The sequence below is a fragment of the Musa acuminata genome, chromosome BXJ3-1 (genome assembly GCF_036884655.1).
Source record: "Musa acuminata AAA Group cultivar baxijiao chromosome BXJ3-1, Cavendish_Baxijiao_AAA, whole genome shotgun sequence".
Classification (NCBI taxonomy): domain Eukaryota; kingdom Viridiplantae; phylum Streptophyta; class Magnoliopsida; order Zingiberales; family Musaceae; genus Musa; species Musa acuminata.
This window is the reverse complement of record NC_088349.1, coordinates 5751197-5773154: the sequence shown is the minus strand read 5'-3', so window position 1 is coordinate 5773154 and position 21958 is coordinate 5751197. Positions and strand designations below refer to the sequence as shown.

Sequence of the window (21958 nt, the reverse complement as noted above, 5' to 3'; positions counted from 1 at the left end):
TGATGTGCTGCCCTCAGCCTATGCTTCCATGCATTAATGGCAGCGGCAGATGGAGCTGCAACACCTACTGGGACCGTGGGAGAACAGCTGCAGTTTGACGGGTGGGATTCTGGGCTCGATCCAGAGCAAGCTGGCCGGCGCACCTCGTGACACGCTGAGGGATGGATTGCGATCGCTGTGGCGCATTGATGGTGAGGTCGAACTGTACGTTCATGGCTGTTCCCTTTGGCTTCTAACCCATAGCAGAGAATATGTAAAGAAGCCCAACAGTGAAATGTAACAGAGAGAGATAGAGAGAGGGGGGGTTCACATACCACAGATGATCTATATTTCCCCTTCTTCTTTAGTTACCATCTTCTCTCATTTAGGTTGGAGTGTTGCTTATTTATAGAGGGGCAGCAGTGCAACTGCCCCAACATCAAACAAGGCGAGTGAGAGAGAGAGAGAGAGAGAGAGAGAGAGAGAGAGAGAGAGAGAGGGGGGGGGGGGAAGGAGAAACGAAACTAGACATACAAACACTCCATCTCCGTCTTTCCTTTCCGTTCTGAGGAGGAAATGGAAGCTCCTTTAGCTTCCTGGCCTTGGGGGAATCTTGGAGTCTACAAGGCATGCAATCCTTCCCTGTGCTTTCTTGCTCGCCTGTGAATTCTCTGTGATCTAAAGACTTGGTGTCGGTGCATGCAGTACGTGTTATATGGACCGATTGTGGCCAAAGCTGCGTGCGAATGGAGGGAGGGGAGGTCAGGTGGGTGGTCGCTTCACCTTCTCCTACTCTTCGCCCTCAGGAGCCTCGTGTACCAGCTCTGGTTCTCCTTCGGCAACATGCTCTTCCTCACCCGGCGGCGCCGGGTGGTCGAGGACGGCGTCGACTTCAAGCAGATCGACAAGGAGTGGGATTGGTACGTCCTCCTCGTCCATCGTCGAGCCTCGCCATGTATGGACCGTCTGTCACTGCATCTTTCTCTTCTTTCTCCAGGGACAACTTCCACATCCTCCAAGCCCTCCTTGGATCCATGGTCTTGTATGCCGCTCCGTCCTTGGAAGAGCTCCCACTTCTGCAGCTCAAGGGGTGCATCGTCGCTCTGCTGCTTCATGTCGGCGTCTCGGAGCCTTTGTTCTACGTGGCGCACAGGTGCTTCCACCGCGGCTACCTCTACGCCCACTACCACTCCATCCACCACTCCTCGCCGGTGCCACAGTCCCTGACAGGTACGTGAAGAGGCAGTAGTAGAACACCTCCTACTCCATTTCTGCAATGAGTAACCGCTCCATGATGCTGTCTTCTTCTCGCTCGCTGGACCAGCCGCGTTCGCCACGCCATTGGAGCACCTCGTCTTGAGCGCGGTGATGGCGGCGCCACTGCTGGGGGCCTTCGCCATGGGTCATGGTTCCCTGAGCTTGGTGTATGGCTACGTTCTCATCTTCGACTTCCTGCGGAGCATGGGATACAGCAACGTGGAGGTGCTTCCTGCTCGCCTATTCGACGCCCTACCCGTCCTCAGATATCTCATTTACTCCCCCACGTAAGTCACGTCTCCCCTCCTCTGCATCGCATTGCCCCACGAACAACTCGATCCATGTCAAAGTCCCTAAGAATTTAAGGTCTTGCTGAAGAACATGGATCGGTCAACTTGTCAAAGCACCAACCAGCACTTAATATCGTGGTCCAGATGGAGGAACTTACAGCACATAGATCAAGGGAATGTTCCCTCTCTCTCGATGAGAAGATCTGATACAATACAATGGACCATGATATCATCATTAGGCTGCTCTCCTCCTGACTTCCTTTGTCCCTGTAGAAGCTGTGGTTGGTGAGACACTCGCCATTAAATTAAGGAGGGAGGCAGACACTGTTCCGAGTAATCTGAGCCACAGTGCAGATTTGTCTGCACCAACGTCTGTGCATGTTTACCACAGTAGTAATTTACTGGGGAAGTCTTCTTCTGCATTAAAAGCTGTGGTTCTGGTGACTGGTTCAGAGGAACACAGAGCAAGCATTAGCCACTCCTGTTGCATGTTTCTGTGGAAGGGTCCCTTTGATCTTTAATTAGATTTTGTTGTCATTCGGAAACTACTTGAATTCCTTCAGAGAATTCATCTGTGCACTTCGAATGTGTTTGCAGATATCTGAGCCTCCATCACAAGGAGAAGAACTGCAACTTTTGCCTCTTCATGCCTGTGTTTGATTTGCTGGGGAAGACGATACACAACAAGGCGTGGGATCTGAACAAGGAGATACGCTCAGGTGAGATCCTATGCATCTTCTGCAAGAAGGCCTTTACGAGATCAGAAGAGTCACAATTAGGACATGCCCTGATGCAGGGGGAAACGACCGCGTTCCTGACTTCGTCTTCCTCGCGCATGTCGTCGACGTCATCTCCTCCATGCACGTACCCTTCGTGTTCCGGTCGGTCTCCTCGATGCCCTTCACCAACAACTTCTTCCTGCTGCTACTATGGCCGATCGCGTTCTCGGTCATGCTCCTGATGTGGGCGTTCTCCAAGACCTTCTTGCTCTCCTTCTACAACCTGAGGGGTCGGCTGCACCAGACATGGGTAGTCCCGCGATACGGCTTCCAGGTGTGCTCGCCGTCGCCGTTCTCCGCTTCTTCTCCTTCACCCCCTCAAAGAAAACCACGGTCACTTGGCCTTCCGCTTGTTGCAGTACTTCTTGCCGTTCGCCAGGAAGGGCATCAATGACCAGATCGAGCTCGCGATCCTTAGGGCGGACAAGCTCGGAGTGAAGGTGGTCAGCCTTGCAGCATTGAATAAGGTTGGTTTGCCTGCCTTCGCTTCTTCCTTCCTGGTGATGGAGCAATGAGCATTGAATGGTACTGTCTCAGTGTCATGCTTTGCTGCCATGCCTTCTCCACAGCCATTATCAGCCACATTGATGGCAGGCGGTTTGGACTATTGTAGGGAACCAGCCAACCACTCTCCTTTAGGTTTCCGGTCGTGGATTTTAGGGTTGTCGAACATCTCTTTCGTCTCTGTCATTGACCAGCTTGCATGACCCAAAAGAGAGTCCATTTCCCCCTTGTCAATCTACCAGTTCATGCAAAGACAAGTTAGGCTGCATCGTGAATCCACTTCTTCCACATACATAATCTTCATTTCTTTAAGGCAATACGTCGAACACGTTTGATTCCAAGAGCACGTTCGTATGTTGATGCAGAACGAGTCGCTTAACGGCGGGGGGACGCTGTTCGTGAGCAAACACCAGGATCTGAAGGTCCGGGTCGTGCATGGCAACACCCTGACGGCGGCCGTCATCCTCAACGAGATCCCAAGGGACGTGAAGGAGGTGTTTTTAACCGGCGCTACCTCCAAGCTCGGAAGAGCCATTGCGCTGTATCTTTGCAAAAAGAACATCCGAGTACTGGTAATTAAGCCCACCATCGATCTCTTCCGCCTTTAGCCATGCACATGGATGCTGAATCTGATGGCGTCGACAGATGCTGACGCTGTCGACGGAGAGGTTTCTGAAGATCCAAAAGGAGGCCCCGGAGGACTGCCAACACCATCTGGTTCAGGTCACCAAGTACCAGGCCGCACAGCACTGCAAGGTAGGGTGTTGCAGATGGATTAGGGGTGTTTAGGGAAGAAAGGGGTTTGAGAGCTATCGTGCTGTGGTTGCAGACGTGGATAGTGGGCAAGTGGCTGTCGCTGAGGGAGCAGAGGTGGGCGCCGCCTGGCACGCACTTCCACCAGTTCGTGGTGCCGCCCATCATCGGCTTCAGGAGGGACTGCACCTACGGGAGTCTGGCGGCCATGAGGCTCCCCAAGGACGTCCGAGGGCTGGGGTCGTGCGAGGTAGTGCCGCTGCAGTAAGCTCGCTCCTCCTCCTCACTGGCACACAGGCAACTGACCTTCTTCTTCTCCGTCCTCTGTGAGCAGTACACGATGGAGCGAGGAGTGGTGCACGCCTGCCACGCCGGAGGGGTGGTGCATTGCCTGGAAGGGTGGACGCATCACGAGGTCGGCGCCATCGACGTGGACCGCATCGACGTCGTGTGGAGAGCGGCGCTGAAGCATGGCCTAACACCTGTTTGATGAAATGACACGAGCCGTGTTCCTCGACTCCATATTCTACGCCATGTTTCAGCGAATATTCTTTTTCATGTGGGCATGAAGCTTACACAACAAAAGCAAGTAAGCTCCAACCATGTGGTATGAATCAAGAAACATGAGCCCTAAGAAAAGATGGGTTTGGGGAAAGCAAGTTTGTGAGAAGCTGCCTTCTTTTTCTTCTCTTTCTTTTCATCGTGATATCTCACTACATAGGCCAACATGATAAATAAAGCCAAAGAAGACTAAAAGACCGACCAACAAAGACTTTTCGTTTGGGAGTCTTAATCGAACCCATAAGATGATTGCTTTCGGTTGTCCAATTCTCTATGTCATCCTGACATCACATGTCCCTCATGCATTATTGTATTCAAACTCGTTAGCCAAAACCAATAATCATATCAATGGAGTAACATTCAAGTTATCCCACAGCTGAGATGATACTTTCTGATACCTCTCAAATTAACTGCAGCTTGATATTCTTCAACTAGAAATTTAACAGAACAACAATTGGATCTCCATGATCCCTTTTCTTTTTTTCTCATGGTAGTTCATGAAGCTTATAACATGAATTCGAGGTTAACAGAAGAAAAAAAGAAGAAGCTTAAACCCGACCAATCAGTATCAATTACAATGTATTTGAATGCAAAAGCACCATAGTACTATGGAGAACAAAATGTGACTAGGGGAATAAGCATTCATCATTACTTCATAAACCACACCATGAAACTATTTTGAGTCACCAAATACACATTGAAGTAGCCATAAAAAGGTCAACCCAAAATCTTAGCAACACCATTAAATCTTATACTGAGGTTCTTGCTTGCAATATATCTTGTTTGTCAGTAACTATACTTAGAATTACATTCACAAAGCAAGTGCTGCTGCTGCTCTAAAACTTTCTCCAAGGTTAGATACAATTCAGAACAAAATTATGGGAACAGAACACCTTCGAGATTGAAGAATTGTACTCGCCTTACCAAGAGAATATTCTAGCGATTTGGAACAACTTTATTTGGTGTATTACTAATTTTTCCCAAAATATTGTACAAGTGTCAATAAAAAAAATGAGAATATATTATTGTTTTGCCTTTTGACAACAAAGGTAAACTTCAAAAAGAGGCAGAGACAAATAATAAAATTCAGCATACCTCATCTCAAGCAACTGAGGTCATCCCTAACCAGTGTCAGCGATTAGTTACTCTCATGCAATCTGGAAAGCAGCATCCTCACATGTTTCTATCCATGTAAAATTCATGTGGTGTTTTATATGCTTCTGCTTTACATCTCAGGTGCCACTTTTCTGCCAAGCCTGCATGTCCTGATTGCTCTATCTGTAGCGTATTTGTTCTGTCTAGCATGAGGTACTGGACCTTCAATGAGGAGCTTGAGGCCAGTCGGTTAACATAACTGGAATCAAAATAACGAATATGAATCAGTTGAAAAAGTAAGGAGACTCCAAAACTTTTTTAAGGTCAAAATCGCCTCGATCTGGCAGTGGAGGAAATGTCAGCGTCGGGAAGGATGTTTGGAAACCATCGAGCAACTGCAAGATATCATCAGAAAGGAAATGTTTATTCTCTCGATCTTTGTTATTGATGACTATTCTTATCAAAATGCCAATACAAGAAGAAAATATCTTCAACAGAAGGGGGGAAGCTCGTTAAAAGGTGCTCACGTTCTCCAGAATTGGAATGTTGTAAAGAGCCACAAATTCCTCTCTTAAGATTTGGTTCATCCTGTCAACATCACATGCATGGGTCCAAAAGGAATCGTGTACTCCTGCACCCATATTTATACGTCAAATGAGAAACATGTGTTTCACAGAGAAAAAGACGATAATGCTCAACATTAGTATCTTCAGTCTGGTTCAACAAGATATCTAAATTCAGGATACGGCATAAATCTGTTATTGAAAACTTCAATGTACACTACCATCTTATAATCCAAGGTATTGAACTGAAAAAGATCAGTATGTACATTACAATGAATCTCATCACTAATGAATAAGTGTGTAGGAGAGAATATAACAATATGATAGAGTGTAGCAACAGGAACAACAAATATGGAAGCAAGAATCATATTGAAGACCTAAAAAGTATTAGATCACCAAATAATATTGGATCAGAATGGCAAGGAAGGGCTAGTCAAAGCAAAAGTATATTACAATAATAAAGGGAAACAATTAATGAAGCTTACTAATTTTCACTGGGATGCTCACAAAAAAGAAATCACTGGGATATTTCTACTTGTTCATGTTACAGTTACAAGACTATTCATTGAAATTATTAATGTCAAGTTAAAAATCTAAACTAGCTGGTGGAAAACAACTATAACAAGACCTGCAAAATGTAAGCCAGCATTTTTGCAAGAGATAGCAGTCATCATCATGTGTGAACCATCAAGAGAGTGTACAAAATTTGGCGGAAAAGCTGTCTTCTGCCGCTTAACTGAAACCTGCTGAAGGCAGAAAACTCAATATAATGGTATAAATGTGCATGACAGCCATTTACAAGAACATTTTAAGCTTACCGATTGACCCTCCCTTTGTAATGTCAGAACCTGGAGGGAAGTTCTTATCTGCAACAAAGATGTCAAAAAACTCAGATGTTGGAACAAATAATACAAAGTCGACCTATCTCATAGCCTTATTTGACAAGTTCAAGGCCGACTGTAATAACTCAGAATTACATTTTGTAATCAATAATTAATACCATTTAGAAAAAAAGAGTGTTCATAGCAAATCAAATAACATACATGTAAGTATAAAAATTCAAACTGGGTCATTTTACTTTCTTCTTTTCCATATTTTTTGTGATCTAGGTTCTAGACCATTAAGCCCATTATTATTATTCTGTAAAAGAAAACAGGAAAGAATTTTTTTAAAATGATATTCGGTCATGGTAGTAGTTGGACTACCTATGTCATTCCCAACAATGAGAAAAGACTTATTTGACATACTAAAATATAAATTTGCATTGATCTGGTAGATTTCTTATTTTACTTTAAGAAGCTATTGATCAATATAATATTAATCGCTTCTCTGCTTGCTGGCATCTGAAAACGCAATTGTATCTAATACTTCATTTGTTTAGGACACACAAGATTCTATGGAAGCAGATTAGTAGAAGGTGCATGCAATTGAAGGCACTAGTTCATCAACATGTATCCAATAGGGTAATAACAAATCAATTTCATCCGAAATGCAGCATTAAAACAATGACCAAACAATAGTTGACCATCAGACAACTTCACACTACCACATGGTAGCATCATTAAACCGCTTCATTACATAACCAACTAATGTATACATTTTCCAATCTGTTATGCTATAGGAGTTGCCTGATAAACTCATAATACAGTCATGCAATAGTAGAATCTGGAGATGATGATAACTTTCAAGTAGACAAGTAACAAAAGAATCAACCATTTTGGGTTTAGGCAAATTTTGAGAATTTCATGCACTAAAGAACTCACCTGATGTCTCTCAGAATTTCTATAAGGCTGAACAACCGGGAGACCAAGAGGAGTCGTCCATTTCACGGGCTCATTTTCTGAAGCAATGATCTGTTTAAATTACAACAGCTGTAAGTAATAGTAAAATTTTTCCCATTGTGAAACTTAAAGAGTGTTAATGATGTTCTGGTAACTTGTGATCTGCTTAAATATACAAGTTCAAAATTAGTAGTCAGTAATCCTACTCAACAGATAAAGAATCATCAATATCATACACAGTTGAGATGGCAAAATAGGTTGCAAAAAGAAACAAACCTTTGCACAATCTCCCAACCATTTCATAATACCACGTGCAGCTTCAAACATCTCACCTAGAGCATTCAAAGTCACCTTCATCAAAAGGTAAGATAGGTCAAATCAGTATTACTCTCAGTTAAACTGGAGTTAGAAAAAATATGATTAAAAAAACAGTTATAATATTCTTTACTTTAGCAGCATAGCAAGATGCACCAAATAGTAGTCTATCATCAGTAATCAGTCCCTTCTCTTCAAGCCTCCTCTTGATCTGTTCCCGGGCACCAACATATGTGACACCATAAACTGATGTCATTACCGTTTGCTTAACAAGCTTCCGATCCACCTGAAAGCTATGAAGAGTGAATAATGTCTAATTAAATATGTTAGAAATATTGTTGCTAGCTTTTAGTAACAAATGCCAGCTACAAAATGAGATCACTTTTTCACATAGTTTTGAACTAACCTGATCAACTAGGACTTTAGCCAACAAAGCTGTCGGATCAACAGTAGGATCTTTCTCGGAGTCTTTTCGTATCATTTCTCTGACCCTTCATTTTGCAGAAGTAGAGAAATATATATTTTAATCAGACCATGCATAATTGTAAACAAAAGGGAAAATGCAGCCATCATAATCCACACGATGCAAATATGATAATCTAACCTCAAAATTACTGGAATTAAATGATGATATTAAAAATGACAACCATCTAAAAGGATCCTATTAATGAATAGTTCAAGTTTGTGAGAGAACGGAAGAAGTGAAACAGTTGATCCAAGAGATTCTCCAATAGCTCAAAACTAACTAAAGAATATCAATTTCACCAAGTCAGCAAAAAGAAGTGAAAGAGTTGATCCAAGAGATTCTCCAAGAGGTCCAAGAAGACCAAACAAGGATTTGAGTTACACCAAGTACCAAGAGTCTCACCAAATTAAGGATTTAAAAACAGGTCCAATACTGGTTTCAAAAACTTAACAAACTAGTACAATAACAGTAGACTAGGTGATGCACCAACCTATACTGCCTGATATCATTGAATAAAAGAAAAAAAAAAAACATAACAACCTGTACATATACCGATATTAAGCTATATATTTCGACAGCAGTGCTTGACCATTATTTAAAACCTTAAAGCAAATACTTAGTGAAAGCTTAGTTTCTAATAACCAAAGTCATACTAGGTCATCACTTTCCAACTAGTACATATATATCAACCTACTGAACTGGTGGGACATTTATTGAGCCAATAACCTTGATCATAAGCTTAAAGAACAGCCTCAATGGTCATATTTTTTGCTGGTAAGATTGCCAACAGTTATCTGACCATTCCACTGGCCATCTAACAGTGACAACACTAGAAGACCGTCAGGCCTAAGATGCTATTATTCCCATCAGGTAGTACCACCATGATCAATTTCAGAATGATGCATCGTATATACTAACTCGTACTCTTATGCATCTTAATACAATTATATTGCAAATCAAAAGTCGGAAGTTTCCATACTATGATGTCTTTCATCATCACTATAGTGCACTTTTGAGCTAAATAAGAGAACTTTGTACTTCTTTAGTTTCCAAACCGATATTCCAAATACTCAATAAGATGACCTCATAGTCTCTTCTGATGTCTATTATGTACAATAGAGTAGACAGGTCAATTCTCAAGGCATCTTAATTTCCAAAAGATGGCTCCTCACCCTCAGATGTCAAAACTTTAAAATAACCTCTAGTTGAAGATTAAAAAAATCAGGCTGTTCAGTACGTGTTTTCTTTTTGGGCTGTGTGAGACAGTGAGAGGATAGTTAGGTGGCTAGTTTTCGGGTTTCCTTCAGGGTGAAAGGGTGGGAAGGAGCAGTTCTGAAAGGAAAAGGAAAAAAGCGTGAAACCAACTGGCTTCAACTAATCGCTTTCAGCCAGATCCAGCAAAGGCCAGCTAACATCAGGTCCAGAAATCCTTGTGCACTAGTATCTCTTTGATCTTAGTTATCTGTACAGCACAGCCTAGATACATAATGTAGTAGAGATCCATTCACAAAAAACTTCTAAGAAATATATATCTACAACCTTACGTCCAATCTGTGGCAGAAAACAATAAAAAGAAATTGCTATATGTCCAAAATGTACTAAATCTTCCTTATTTACCAAATTCATAAAGTTTTGCAACCAATAGATACAAACAACATAGTTTATCAGGGCAGAAGGAAGTGTTATAAACAAGAATTTAAATCCATAAATAATGGTTGAACAAACATGCATTAAGCCTTATCAGTTGACGCAAAAGGAATTATTTGTTTGGCAACTAACTTCTACAACAAATGAAAGGCATCATTTATCAAAGCAGACTTTCTTCCATATGTTTACTGAACATAAAAAGTTGAGTTTGTAGTAGTCATGCTCATATTACAACTTCAGGATAATACAAAAAAAAACTACCTCATAGCTATCTCTGAATAAACATCTGCAGGTTTTTCTCCAGCGACCAAGTTAACAGCAGCTGCCTCCAACTGAATTTATAAGAATCATTTGGTAAGACTGTTTATAAGAAGATAAATTATTAAAATACATGTCATGGCATAGAAAAAGATATTAACAATCAAATAACTGGATCAACCAGTTTTGAACATGAAAATTTAACATATCAGGTGACTTTGTGATCACAATCTCATTACTGCAGCCTTAAGACTCCCTAATCAACCCTTATTCCAATATCACCATCCCTCCATCCTCAATGAGTTTGTGGGGATAATTCTGGAGTTGGTGGAAGAGATAATTAAAAGGACTGCTCGAGGATAAATTCCTAAGCATGAAGTATGGACACTTCAAAATGATTATCATACTCTGATGCCCACGCCGAACACTGACATATGTTGAATACTCAAAAAAGATGTATTAGGACTTCTGTGTCATCCACACTTATTTATATCAGTTTATTGTACATATGTAGGACATTTATATCATCCATAGAAGGATACAAGGAAATGTTGAAAATTGGCAATGTGTACATAATTTGGATTTTTGACTTCTCAAGGTTTTGTATACGTATTTGAAGGGTTTCAACAATTGCAATTTTTATGAATAATTGTTATGCTCCTTGCAAATTTCATATAGTGATCATAGATTGTCTAAATTGTACAAAGTACAAAAGAAAAAAGATAAACAATAAAATAAAGATATTAATTGTTTCCTTGGAGATTTACTGTCCTACTTTTATAAGATTTACCATGTTGTGTCTCTATTTTGTGTCGGGTTATGCATGTCCATGCTTTATTAGTTCCAAGTCAAGGATTATTGTACTGTGCAAAATGGCACAAAATGGGTGGTATGTACCGGTCAGGGCATGGGCCAACACGTGGACCACCCCTGTTTCAAGCGGCCCAATCTAGTCGAGTAAAAATAATAAAAAAATTGAAAATAGTGGTGGGGCCTGTCCAACTCGACATTAAAAATTCCTAAAATAGAAATTAGGGCTCTTCTTGCAAGCCCTCTACTCGCGTTCAATGCTGATGTCGTCGCCACTACCGCCTTTTGTCGCTTCCTCTTCCCAGGTATGCTCCCACCCCTTCTCCTCCTCTTCTTCCTTCTCCTTCACTGTTTCTTCCTCCTCCATCACTTCTTCTTCTTCCTTTTTCCTTCCTCCTACCTCTGTTCCTCCACCTAGCCTTCCTCTTCTCGTTCTTTTTCTTCCTCTACAGCACACCGATACATATCAATATACCAACACATGGTACATCGATACTGACCGAAATGTACCAATCCGACAAATCATGTTCGGTACCTGAAACGATGGTTCCAAGAACTATTTTTCATATTTTTAGGAATCAAGTTAATCATCATGTAGGCCAAAAGTCTAGGGCACTTCTATCTTGTGACTTCTTATTTCCTCCAACGCAAAGAATAGTAATACAAAGGTGGGAAGAATGGTGTAACTGAATTAGTTTGAACGAAGACTCATTGGTTAAATTTTCTCTAGCATTTTTATTGCAAAACAATATGAATATCCTTCTCATATGCACCTCATTTCTGTGGTCTTCTTTAGTCTAATTCTTCAAATTTTGTTATAGGATGGAGACAAGCATGCGATGATCTTTTGTGTGTCTAACAAATCAAATATCAAAACAATTGAGTTTTGGACATTAAGATGATTGTGAAGCTTCCAGTTCTGTTCTAAAAACTTGATGGAAAAATAAATTAAAATTCTGGTGAAGCAATGTGATCAAATTTATGCTTAAATGGAATTTGGGGTCATGGGAAGCAAGAATATGACCTTCATAAGATCAAAATAGGTCTTCTTGAGTCTTAACAATAAAATCAAGATGTGTACAACAATCAGTTATTATGATGCACAACAACAATGTAAAATGTAAAATACCAAAACCGCATGACCCAGGATATGCATGGTAGTAATTAACACTTAATTCATGAATAAGCTGATTATATATGCAGATAAAGATGAATGAGTTGAACTTAACACAAAGGTTCTCAAACAAACACATAAATAAGCAACTCTTTGCACAAATTAAGGGACTCGCTTGATATAGAACGTCACTGGTGGTCAGTAACGATGGTCAGAGATATATTATATTATCAAAGAGATGAGTCTTTTTAAGGAAACCTAACAAAGGGAAAAAAATAGAGATATATTATATTATCAAAGAGATGAGTCTTTTTAAGCAAACCTAACAAAGGAAAAAAATAAAGATGCATGGACATACTGTACAATTAACATTCATGAGGTAGAGCACCAATATTTATTTTGAGGAACAATATGAAAAACTAGAGAATAAATCAGCAAAATCATACTTTTTATACACAAGAAGAACCAGAATTATTATTTTAAAATTAATAGAAGCATATCATGCTTCAGGATTAACTGACAACTCCAAGGCTTTGTTTTTTAGAAGGTTTCATGTATATGAAATTAAATGAGAGACATTTTCTTTAAGACAAACCTTCTTTGATAAATTCATTTATAAGACTAAAAGTTCCATGATTAATCAGATAGAATCATCCATGGTTTCTTGTTTACAATTCATCTAGAGGCTGGTGACTACAAGATGCTTCATTTAAGAAAGTAGAAGAATGGCATATGTCATTCAGCAGGTGTAGTGATTTGGCAGTCATCTCAAACATCAGATATTCAAGAAAATGTAGATTACAAGACCAACCAATATAAAGAATAATATTCCAAGATAAAGCAATAAACTTACACTGTCTCTCCCTAGAGCTGCATAATGCTGCAAACCATTACAAGAACCATCCTAAATTAACCAGCATCAAGTCAGATAAAACACATTCCATTGAAAAATTTATTGGATACAATGGCTCAGCAAAAAAAATTAACATTCAAACAGTAACCATAGTTTTTAAGAATGGGATAGCATGCATGATGTTGGAGGTGTAGCAAATAATATTTTTGGTTTACAAATGAAACAACATATATCCACTATGAAAATCTCATATAACCAATTACCACAATATGTTGATACCTAGTAAAGGAAGTATACTAATATTCTTCAACAGCAAATAAGAATGTTCATTAATAGTCTATACATTGGTTATTCAACGCTATGACTATCTAAAAATCAAAGATAAAACTATATGAACACTCAAGTTGTGCTAGGAAGTTCTTGAACTAGTGCAAGACCTTACATAGTGAGATAGAATGTACACACCATAAAAGTTACCGATAATACTGGCACATCATTCAGTACTCATATCTGACATAAATTTACTTCCCACTTTATATGACCTTCTCCTATCATCATTAACAAAAAAAATCCATTTATAATCCCAATCACAGATTCCGGAAAGCATTTTTGTTAAATCATAGGCTCATAGCATTGATGCAACTCTAGTGGCGCCTGATATGTTCCTATGTAGCTACTGCTATTAAAGTGATGTCATATTTGTTTCTTAATTCAGTATCATAAAACCATTATTGTTCAACTTGTACACTGGAAAGAACCAAGTAGATAATGACTAGCTCTCAGAAGAAAAAAAACAGTTTTTTATTGGGACATGACAATTTGTGCATATAGCAGAGAAAAGACAATATGCATAAAAGAACTTTCCAAGGTACGGCAAAATACATAAAAGAGTTCCAATTGCAAAGATGTAATAAATAAATTTTATGAGCATAGAAGTTGATAGCAGACAGCTCAGAGGGACCCTGTAAATGATACTGTGTTTGGCAGGATGCAATACATTGAAATGCTTGAAATTGCTGACACTCCAGCTCCAAACATACAGATATGTGGTACTTCCTTACTATGACATTTTGGAAATGAAACATGTAAAATTAAGTGAGCATTCAATAACTTTTTTAAGTTTTAACCACATTACTAACTTAATGATGCTTTAGTTAGACTAAAATATATATGCTTATGCCTAATCATTTGACTTGCACTTGTACCAGATTTGAAATTAAATAAAAGAGAGGTGAGAATCTAATCTAAATGCTTTAGGTTTAATGAACTAAATGCTTCAAGACGTTCCAAAAGGCCATGCCATGTGCCGGTACAGTTGGCTTGCAGAAACAGCAATTGTCATCTTTCAAGCACTTAATGTTCATGGGGCACTGAAACGGGCAACGACCCATGTTCTTCTTCTAACAGGTATGGATTGTGCTATCAGATGAAAATACCCACCATTAATCACTTGGCTTTCCTATCAGCTAGCTATGTTTTTTACATTCTTTAAATGCACACAAGGAATATCAATAGTTTGCAAATTTGTCTAGTTTCAGGCTCTAATGAGTGACAAGTTGCCGAAAAGGAGTACAATTGCAATAAATTAACTACTGATATTCATCTATTGATGGATTAATTTTCTACTACAAATTAAATGAGCAATATATATATATATATATATATATATATATATATATATATATATATATATATATATATATATATATATATATATATATATATATATATATATATATATATATATATATAATTGCAAAACTGAATCAGCTACGATCTTCTGTATTAAATTTAGTCGCCACCTGATGAATGGGCAAGTGAGAGATGGCCATGTGTGGCGATGAGCTTTTTAAGGCTTTGGTAAGATCAATACATGCAGCCAAGCACTGGAATGGATCTTCAGCACTTATCCACCAGCGGTTACCATCAATAGGATTTTCTGCTGAATCAAATATATCTCTCAAATGGTTCTTGACAAAAGTCAGCCTCCTGTCATAGGAAAGCTTTTCAACACCTCCACCATATATGTTTGCCAAATGTATTTTCAGCCAGTGTAAACCAGATTTCCCCAGGGGTTTTCCTTCAGCAAATTCCAGAATTCCTCGACATAGATCTGAACTCAAATGGTTTAGATGTGAATGCATCGGGTATGCACGGCCTCGGAAGTCAATATTATGAGGATAATAGAATCCTTCCTCATCCCTCATTTTATGTGCTACCTGTTCCAAGCATATATGATATGTCATTAACAAACATGGACTAGGTAAACTATGAAATAGCACAAGAATAATTTCCGAGAAAAACTTGCAACTCTTGATCTGAAATACTAGTACAAAGAGGATGTCATACAGAAAGCTTAAGTTCTACATCACAACGTTGAGCATGCATCTCGCTATTAGCCTTTTTAGCTTTTCTAGTGCTCCACCTCCATTTCTTGATCTCAGTCAAATCCTCAGTCTCAGGTCTATCAGGTAGTTGGATCTACAAAGCCATAAACCGATGGTCACAGGAAAAAAAAAAGGATAATCTCTAATATGAACAATAGTACCTAAGAAAATGTTGAAAAGTAAAAGAAGATTCTCAAAATCTACTCACATCTTTTCGATCAACCAAACCTGCAATACCTCCCCCTCTGCTCCAAACAATCTCTATAACATCAAGAATTCTTCTATTTATCCTCCATTTTGTTCTTCCAAGTGTATCTAGTGCCTGAGCAACTCGAAAACATAGTTGTGCTATCAGTTTATTGTTCCACAAAGAAACATATGTATATTGTATAAATATATATGAATAAAGATTAAAAATAAATTTTAATATTTAGACAACTCTATTCTACTTTCTTTAAGAAAATAATTAGGGTGAAAATGCGACAAGTACAGATAATAAATTAATAGCTATAAGTAAATTGGTGATATAAGCAAAAGATGGTTTAAACACACACACATATAAGATAATTAATAAAGATAACAGATTGGAGGTAACCACCATGGACAACATAAGAATAAGATGCAAGCAAGTAATGTCATCAATGTTCACTTTTATTCTTTGCATGTCACCCACTGACTATTGTTGAAACACAAGGGTATATAGCAAAAACAGATACACAATGTGCATAGCCATTGTTATTGCCATGGAAGTTGTCTCCCAGATTACTGTTGTATTTTCAACCTCATAGCTTTTTTTCTATTTTTGTTTCCAGGACCTAGACCAGGTGAAAATATTAATTTTGTTGAAGTGATTATAACATCTGTATTTGTGGTTCTTTGAAGTGTTAATGTACATCATATGAACTTATGCAGCCATCAAAAAGCATCAAGGTAAGATGATGTTGATTTCCAATTGTTTACTGTGGTGCATATCTTTATAGTACCAATAGCATTTACCAAGACACCTTGGATATCTGATGTTTCAAACCTATTGGAATCAATTTATATATTATAAATGCATAATTCAACGCAAAATGCCTACAGAAAAAAACAAATTCATAAGTTACAGATATAATCATGCTACTAACTAGTGAAAGGCAACCTCACGATCAAGCATTGGAATGGTTTTCTTAACTAAATCTAGCTGAATGGCAGGAAAATGCACGAGAATACACAAAATCTAGCTGTAAAAAAAACTCCATAACTAGTAGCCCTCTAAGAAGGTTTTTAACAAATTTTTGGAAGCTAAATTGTCCTTGAGGACCAGTCAAGTTTGCCCACCAGAAATAAATTGGTTAGAATTGATATTTTAAGAAAAAAAATATTTAACCCAGAAAAGAAAGTGGCCAACTTGCAAAAAGTTAAGGAACAATGTAGATAACCCAAAAAATATTTTTTTACACACCAGCTATAAATGTAGACAACCGAGCATGGGAAAGGCCATACAGACAAATAAGAAAGAAAATATCAGTCCTGGAACCAGCTGATAGAAGCATTAAGTTTAATCTACATTGTTAGCTAGGAGCCTAGGATAACCATGCAATAAATAAATTTCCATCAACTCTTTACCAATTAGACATTGGAGCATATCTAGATCATTCGGCAAATGTAAATCCGAGTAATAATAGAGCAATCTGACCAAAATGTTTCAATCCAAACTTTGTAGACATTTATAAAGATCATTTTAGGAGCTGGAGAAAATCCAGATTGTTCAGCAAAGCAAAATTTGAGCAATAAAAGAGGCCAAAGTCATATAAGATAGTAGGCTGGTATCAAACAATAACATGGAAAACCATTGTGAACCACTAGAGGAGTATTTTCATAGGCTAAACCCTTTGTAGCCAATAAGGTACAAAAGTTGATAGTAAAGTAACTAATCTTCACAAAATGAGGCATTCAATGTCAATAGCAAATAAATCATCAATTAAAATATCATAAACTAGATATTTGACTTTGGATGTTCATGGAATTAGACAGAACAACCTAAATAACTAGAACTGGAACTGAATATAGTGCTATGATCCACTAGAAAATCCACATACTAATATACATGGAATGTGAATTAACAGCATTAAAACCCATCATATTATGCATCATTCAGTAATTCCACAAATCATGGCCATCATAGTTAATGCATTAAGTAGGTAAAACCCATAGTTTTTTTTAAAGCAAATAGCTTGCCGCACATCTATAACAGTGAATAATGAATAAATTTTCAAGAGAAAAAGTTGGAAAGGAATATCATAATTTAAAAGGATACCGATTAGAAGATCTTGAGTGTCAATCAAATTTCTTAAACCTTGTTACATTGTGCCAAGTGCATTCCCTACAAACTCCTAGCATATAGCAAAATTTCCATATAAAAAGGGGAACTAGAAAGAGAGAAAAGAAGTAAGCTAGACCTCAAATACTTTCTGCAGCTGCTTTCTCGGGACACTTTTAATTGCTTTTTGTTGTTCTTGTGCCCCGTGTGTCCGCATAACATATGAAGGCAGAAACAGATGTCCACCATTGTCGTACCTAAACAGGAAAAGAATGTGGGGACATTCACATCTAGTTACATCAAGATAGAGTACAACATAAAGAAACTAAATACCCACTTCACAAAAGACGCCAATAAGACAAGCAGCTTTAGAAATACTTCTACAAGTAAATCTATGTAATGAATAAGATCAATGCATCGTCATGTGTGACTTTGTTGAGAAAGTTATCTAAACCTGAATAAGTCATAAACTTGATATAGTCTACTGAATGAAGCAGCTATATTACACTTGAATCATACCCCTTCCAACATTTTGGCGGTATCAACATTGGGAGGTAAGGGATGACCATATGCCTCGCCTGCAAGAGTAAAAAGCAATATAGCAAAATTTCAATCAATAATCATAAATAAAATCATAGATAATATGAGTAGAAAATCTTAAACTCCAATCGATAATCGTAAATAAAATAATAGATAATATGAATATAAATCTTGAGAAGACTAGTAGTTTCTTAGGAATACCATCTGAATCATATATCTGATAACCATTATTAGAATTTAGTCATAAGTGAACCTGCAACTTTCTATGTGGACCTGATGCAAACACAGTTCCCTGATAACCAACGTGCATAATAGGGATGGCATGCTTTGGCTAAGGTTAGGTTAGATGAAACTCTTGTAAAATAGTCAAACCTAAACCAGACATGATTTGACCCAATTTTACAATGAAGATTATACATGGAGAAATTTACATGCCAACTCAGCCCTGATTTTCTCAATCAACCTGGATCCAACTTGGCTTGACAAAATATTTCAACAAACAGAACAATCGAGAGTGCACATTTTCATAAAAAAAACGAAAAATAGAATAACATATACCTTGAACTCAACTGGTTTGACCAATTTAGTAGAAAATAGCAATTCAGACCTGGTTTATACAAAAAATCTAAAACTGTCGCAGCTCATGATTAAAATCATTGTTTTTTTTTTCTTAACTCAGATTCAGACAAAACGGCATATACACAGATCCAATATTTTTCACATCAAACAGGTCGGTTAACAAATTTCCAACCCACCGCTGTGCATAGTGCCTAAGGAGTCATAGGCCGGTCAGCCATCAAACCTGAATTGGATGGAAGCAAATCTTATCTGGTCAGCCTTTCAAGGGTAGTGTGCACATTTTGTGATTGTGTTAGCTATTTCATATGGTATCATAGTGACTACTTGAACCCTAGTTGGTGTCATTTTTTTTTGTTTATGATCATACTATAGGACATATCCTGAAGTGTATAATCCCATCTTTAGACTATTCCTTTTTGTTTAATCAATGATTGTATGACAATATGGTTTTCTGAATATGTGAATCTCATCAAGAGCATTCTACAAATAGTACACTTCATGTGCCTTCATACATGTGTTCCATGTCCAAACCCATACCATCGACACCATTTAGAATATTGATACAACATAGGGTATGAATGGGCCAAGAGCAAACAAGACCCAAGCAAATCCTTTGTGGGAAAAGGTTGGCTCAAGCTTTCTAAGGATTCCTCCAAAAGCCATCAGGCTCAGATCTTGGCCCAACCTGGCTTATCCGGGGACATTTCACATGTTGGGCATATAATATAATCATCAGAATCAAAGGCTGGATTTGGCTGCAACTAGATGGGCATGAGACTAGAACCATGTTCCTGCTAGGGTGTATGCTCAACCTTAATAACCATGACTGACACTGTAAATACAGATGCCAATTGAGTAGCACATAGATGTTTTATAGCAAAACTGATAAATATGTAGCTTTCTGGCAATACATAGTGCAAGAAAATATAACATTCAGCAAAAAATAAATTCATAATTATCCTCTTCAAGAAAACTTAGTTCAAATAGAATCACAACTCACAGTGCTATCAAAACCTTTGTGGACTAATGGATCACATTCTATAACCCCGTATCTATTGATTGATTTGCTGCACAAACAAATGGTAAAGCCTTTAAGTTAACAAAGAATCAAGGTAAGTAGCAGAAAATTGGCAAACAGAGGATGTAAAAGAAAGAATTATTGTCATCATACCCATTTTCCTTGGAAATATTTTTAAATGTGTGTCTAAAAGCAGGCAAAATTTCAGGTGGACAGTCTGCTAAACTATCACATGGTACTTGTACAAATGCTGATTCTAAGAGTAATTCAATTAAGCGACTCCCCAGCTGCACAAGAATAAAAGATAAACCTTTTTGTTGAGGGGGAAACAAACAATACTTGTATGCTAACCACGAGCAAATGTAGATACACAAACCTTGGCTTGGCCATCACGACCCCAAGACTCCATCTCAATCTCATTTCTTAGAAGCTTCTGTACCTCGATCAGTTTTTTCATTTTTATCAATTTCATCACCTTTTTCCTCAAGATCTCTTGCTGTGTGCACAAGATAACATTTCGATCGCCTTCATTTTTCCTTCTTCTTGGTCTCTTACTCTTCTCAAGATAAGCCTGAATCTTAAACTGGAGTGACAAATTAAGGTTAGTGATAACAAGAACAAAGATACAAACTTAAGGAGCAGAAATTACTTGCATAAAAAGAACATGAAACAGATAGAGGGAACTTTATATCAGATAGGAAAAATTGAATTCTGAGAAAAACTAGTGGGATAATCTGTAAACTTAAATCGTCCAAATCCACTAATTCTGAAATTCCAGAACCACCAACATAATTTACAATAAAATATACCCACAGATTTTACATTATGACAGTCAAATATATGATTTGGAACTTGCACACGCACCAAACACACCACAAGAAGAAAAGAGGAGGTGAGAGAGAATTGGCCTACCTCCTGTTCTATTGCTTCCCCAATTCGAATTGCTGCTTGAACAAGCCGGATGCACCCATCCTCCTGGCCCACCATCAATAGCCCCATCATCTTATGCATCACAATGACTGCCATCTTATCAGCCGGGAGGAGCCCAATATGGGGGGCATAGGCAGCCTTCTGCATCTTTGTCTTTTGCAACCTCTGCTCCCTCTCAATTACATCCCGCAATGGCTCGAACCAGCCCAAGAAAAGTGATTTCACATACGGCAAGCTCGGGGCCAGCTTCTTCTCGAGCATCTCCCTCTCCAATTCTTTGTACTCCTGTGCGGCCCTCTCCCACGCCTCCGTTTCCGCCTTAATCTGTCTCCTCCTCAGAGAATTATACTTTCTCCTTTCTGCCCTCCGAGATTCCAAGTTCCCGACATGGCTCCCCGCAACGAGCTCGATTGAGTAACCCGGAGGAATCCAAGCCGGCTCTTCGCAAATGACCCTCTTTACCGCTTCTCCAGGGAAATCAAGCGCGATGCCGCGGCCAAGCCACGAAGAATTATAAGCCCCGTTGAGGTAGCCCGCGGCATCATCATCTACGACGTCATCAGGGTCTAACACAAGAGGGGATTGGAGCGGGCTTATCTGGGAGAAGACCACCGGGAATGAGTCCTCGGGCTCCTGCGGCTCGGATCGGAGAGGGAACGGGGACGAACGGAGGGCACTGAGGGGAACGCAGCGACCGGGGACTGGGCGAGGGCGAGTCGAGGTCAGACAGGCCGGAAACGGGAGGTGGAGGACCGAGTTCTCGGAGGGTTTCTGCCGCGACATTCTGCCGCCGAGCTCGTGGGCTCGCCATAGAGGGATCGGGAGGGAGGAAGCTGTGGAAGCCAGCGTTAGCCCGGGATCGAGATGAGAGTCCGGGGTGGAGGAGGAGGCGGTGGCGGATAGGCTTCGAGAAAGCCCTCGCGAAACCTCAGCAAGGGTTTTGGGAGGTGTCGTGCTATGAGGCCGGAGGTTAACCGACCGTACAGTACATGGTTAAGTTGTAGATATCTCCAAAGTTAATTAATTTCCCTGTAAATTAAGTTGTATGTAATATATACGTCTTAAATTATCGTTTATATATTTATGATGTAAAATCGAGTTTAATAAATAAGGATCTAAATAATTAATGAAAATGATAGAGGATGTGTTTGGCATTTTGTAAATATTATTAAAACTT

At 39.0% G+C, this 21958-nt stretch overlaps 2 protein-coding genes across 3 annotated transcripts; one reads left to right on the top strand and one right to left on the bottom strand.

Annotated features, from left to right (window-relative positions):
- Positions 1 to 465: 465 nt before the first annotated feature.
- Positions 466 to 4491, top strand: LOC103984553 (very-long-chain aldehyde decarbonylase GL1-2-like). Its single transcript, XM_009402073.3, has 11 exons — positions 466 to 606; positions 685 to 899; positions 977 to 1209; positions 1304 to 1523; positions 2124 to 2245; positions 2323 to 2579; positions 2665 to 2772; positions 3175 to 3381; positions 3455 to 3565; positions 3639 to 3812; positions 3897 to 4491. The coding sequence occupies exons 1-11, from the start codon at positions 556 to 558 to the stop codon at positions 4050 to 4052; spliced, it is 1854 nt and encodes a 617-aa protein (XP_009400348.2). The 5' UTR covers positions 466 to 555; the 3' UTR covers positions 4053 to 4491.
- Positions 4492 to 5043: 552 nt separating this feature from the next.
- Positions 5044 to 21738, bottom strand: LOC103984564 (DNA-directed RNA polymerase 3B, chloroplastic). 2 transcript variants are annotated; one of them, XM_018828234.2, is made up of 19 exons: positions 20764 to 21738; positions 20228 to 20434; positions 20005 to 20138; positions 19834 to 19900; positions 18234 to 18292; positions 17854 to 17971; positions 15621 to 15734; positions 15375 to 15506; positions 14828 to 15244; positions 13026 to 13076; positions 10252 to 10322; positions 8284 to 8368; positions 8011 to 8163; positions 7839 to 7913; positions 7545 to 7634; positions 6600 to 6647; positions 6410 to 6527; positions 5746 to 5849; positions 5044 to 5613 (listed from the first exon to the last, which is right to left on the bottom strand). In XM_018828234.2, exons 1-19 carry the CDS (start codon positions 21562 to 21564, stop codon positions 5503 to 5505), a joined length of 2955 nt encoding a protein of 984 aa, XP_018683779.2. In that variant the 5' UTR covers positions 21565 to 21738; the 3' UTR covers positions 5044 to 5502. The 2 variants fall into 2 exon arrangements, with proteins under 2 accessions (XP_018683779.2, XP_009400360.2); XM_009402085.3 differs by having other exon boundaries at positions 6410 to 6524.
- Positions 21739 to 21958: the final 220 nt, after the last annotated feature.

Bases quoted from the DNA above. Each gene is read 5' to 3' on its own strand.
- LOC103984564 (XM_018828234.2), bottom strand. From the start codon at position 21,564: ATGTCGCGGCAGAAACCCTCCGAGAACTCGGTCCTCCACCTCCCGTTT. The intron at 13,077-14,827 runs GTGGCGACTAAA...TGGTTAATTTAG, and splicing joins CTCACTTGCCCATTCATCAG to GATGGTTCTTGTAATGGTTT. The intron at 7,914-8,010 runs GTAAAGAATATT...CTTTTGATGAAG, and splicing joins CATCTTGCTATGCTGCTAAA to GTGACTTTGAATGCTCTAGG.
- LOC103984553 (XM_009402073.3), top strand. From the start codon at position 556: ATGGAAGCTCCTTTAGCTTCCTGGCCTTGGGGGAATCTTGGAGTCTAC. The intron at 900-976 runs GTACGTCCTCCT...TTCTTTCTCCAG, and splicing joins ATCGACAAGGAGTGGGATTG to GGACAACTTCCACATCCTCC. The intron at 2,246-2,322 runs GTGAGATCCTAT...GCCCTGATGCAG, and splicing joins GAACAAGGAGATACGCTCAG to GGGGAAACGACCGCGTTCCT.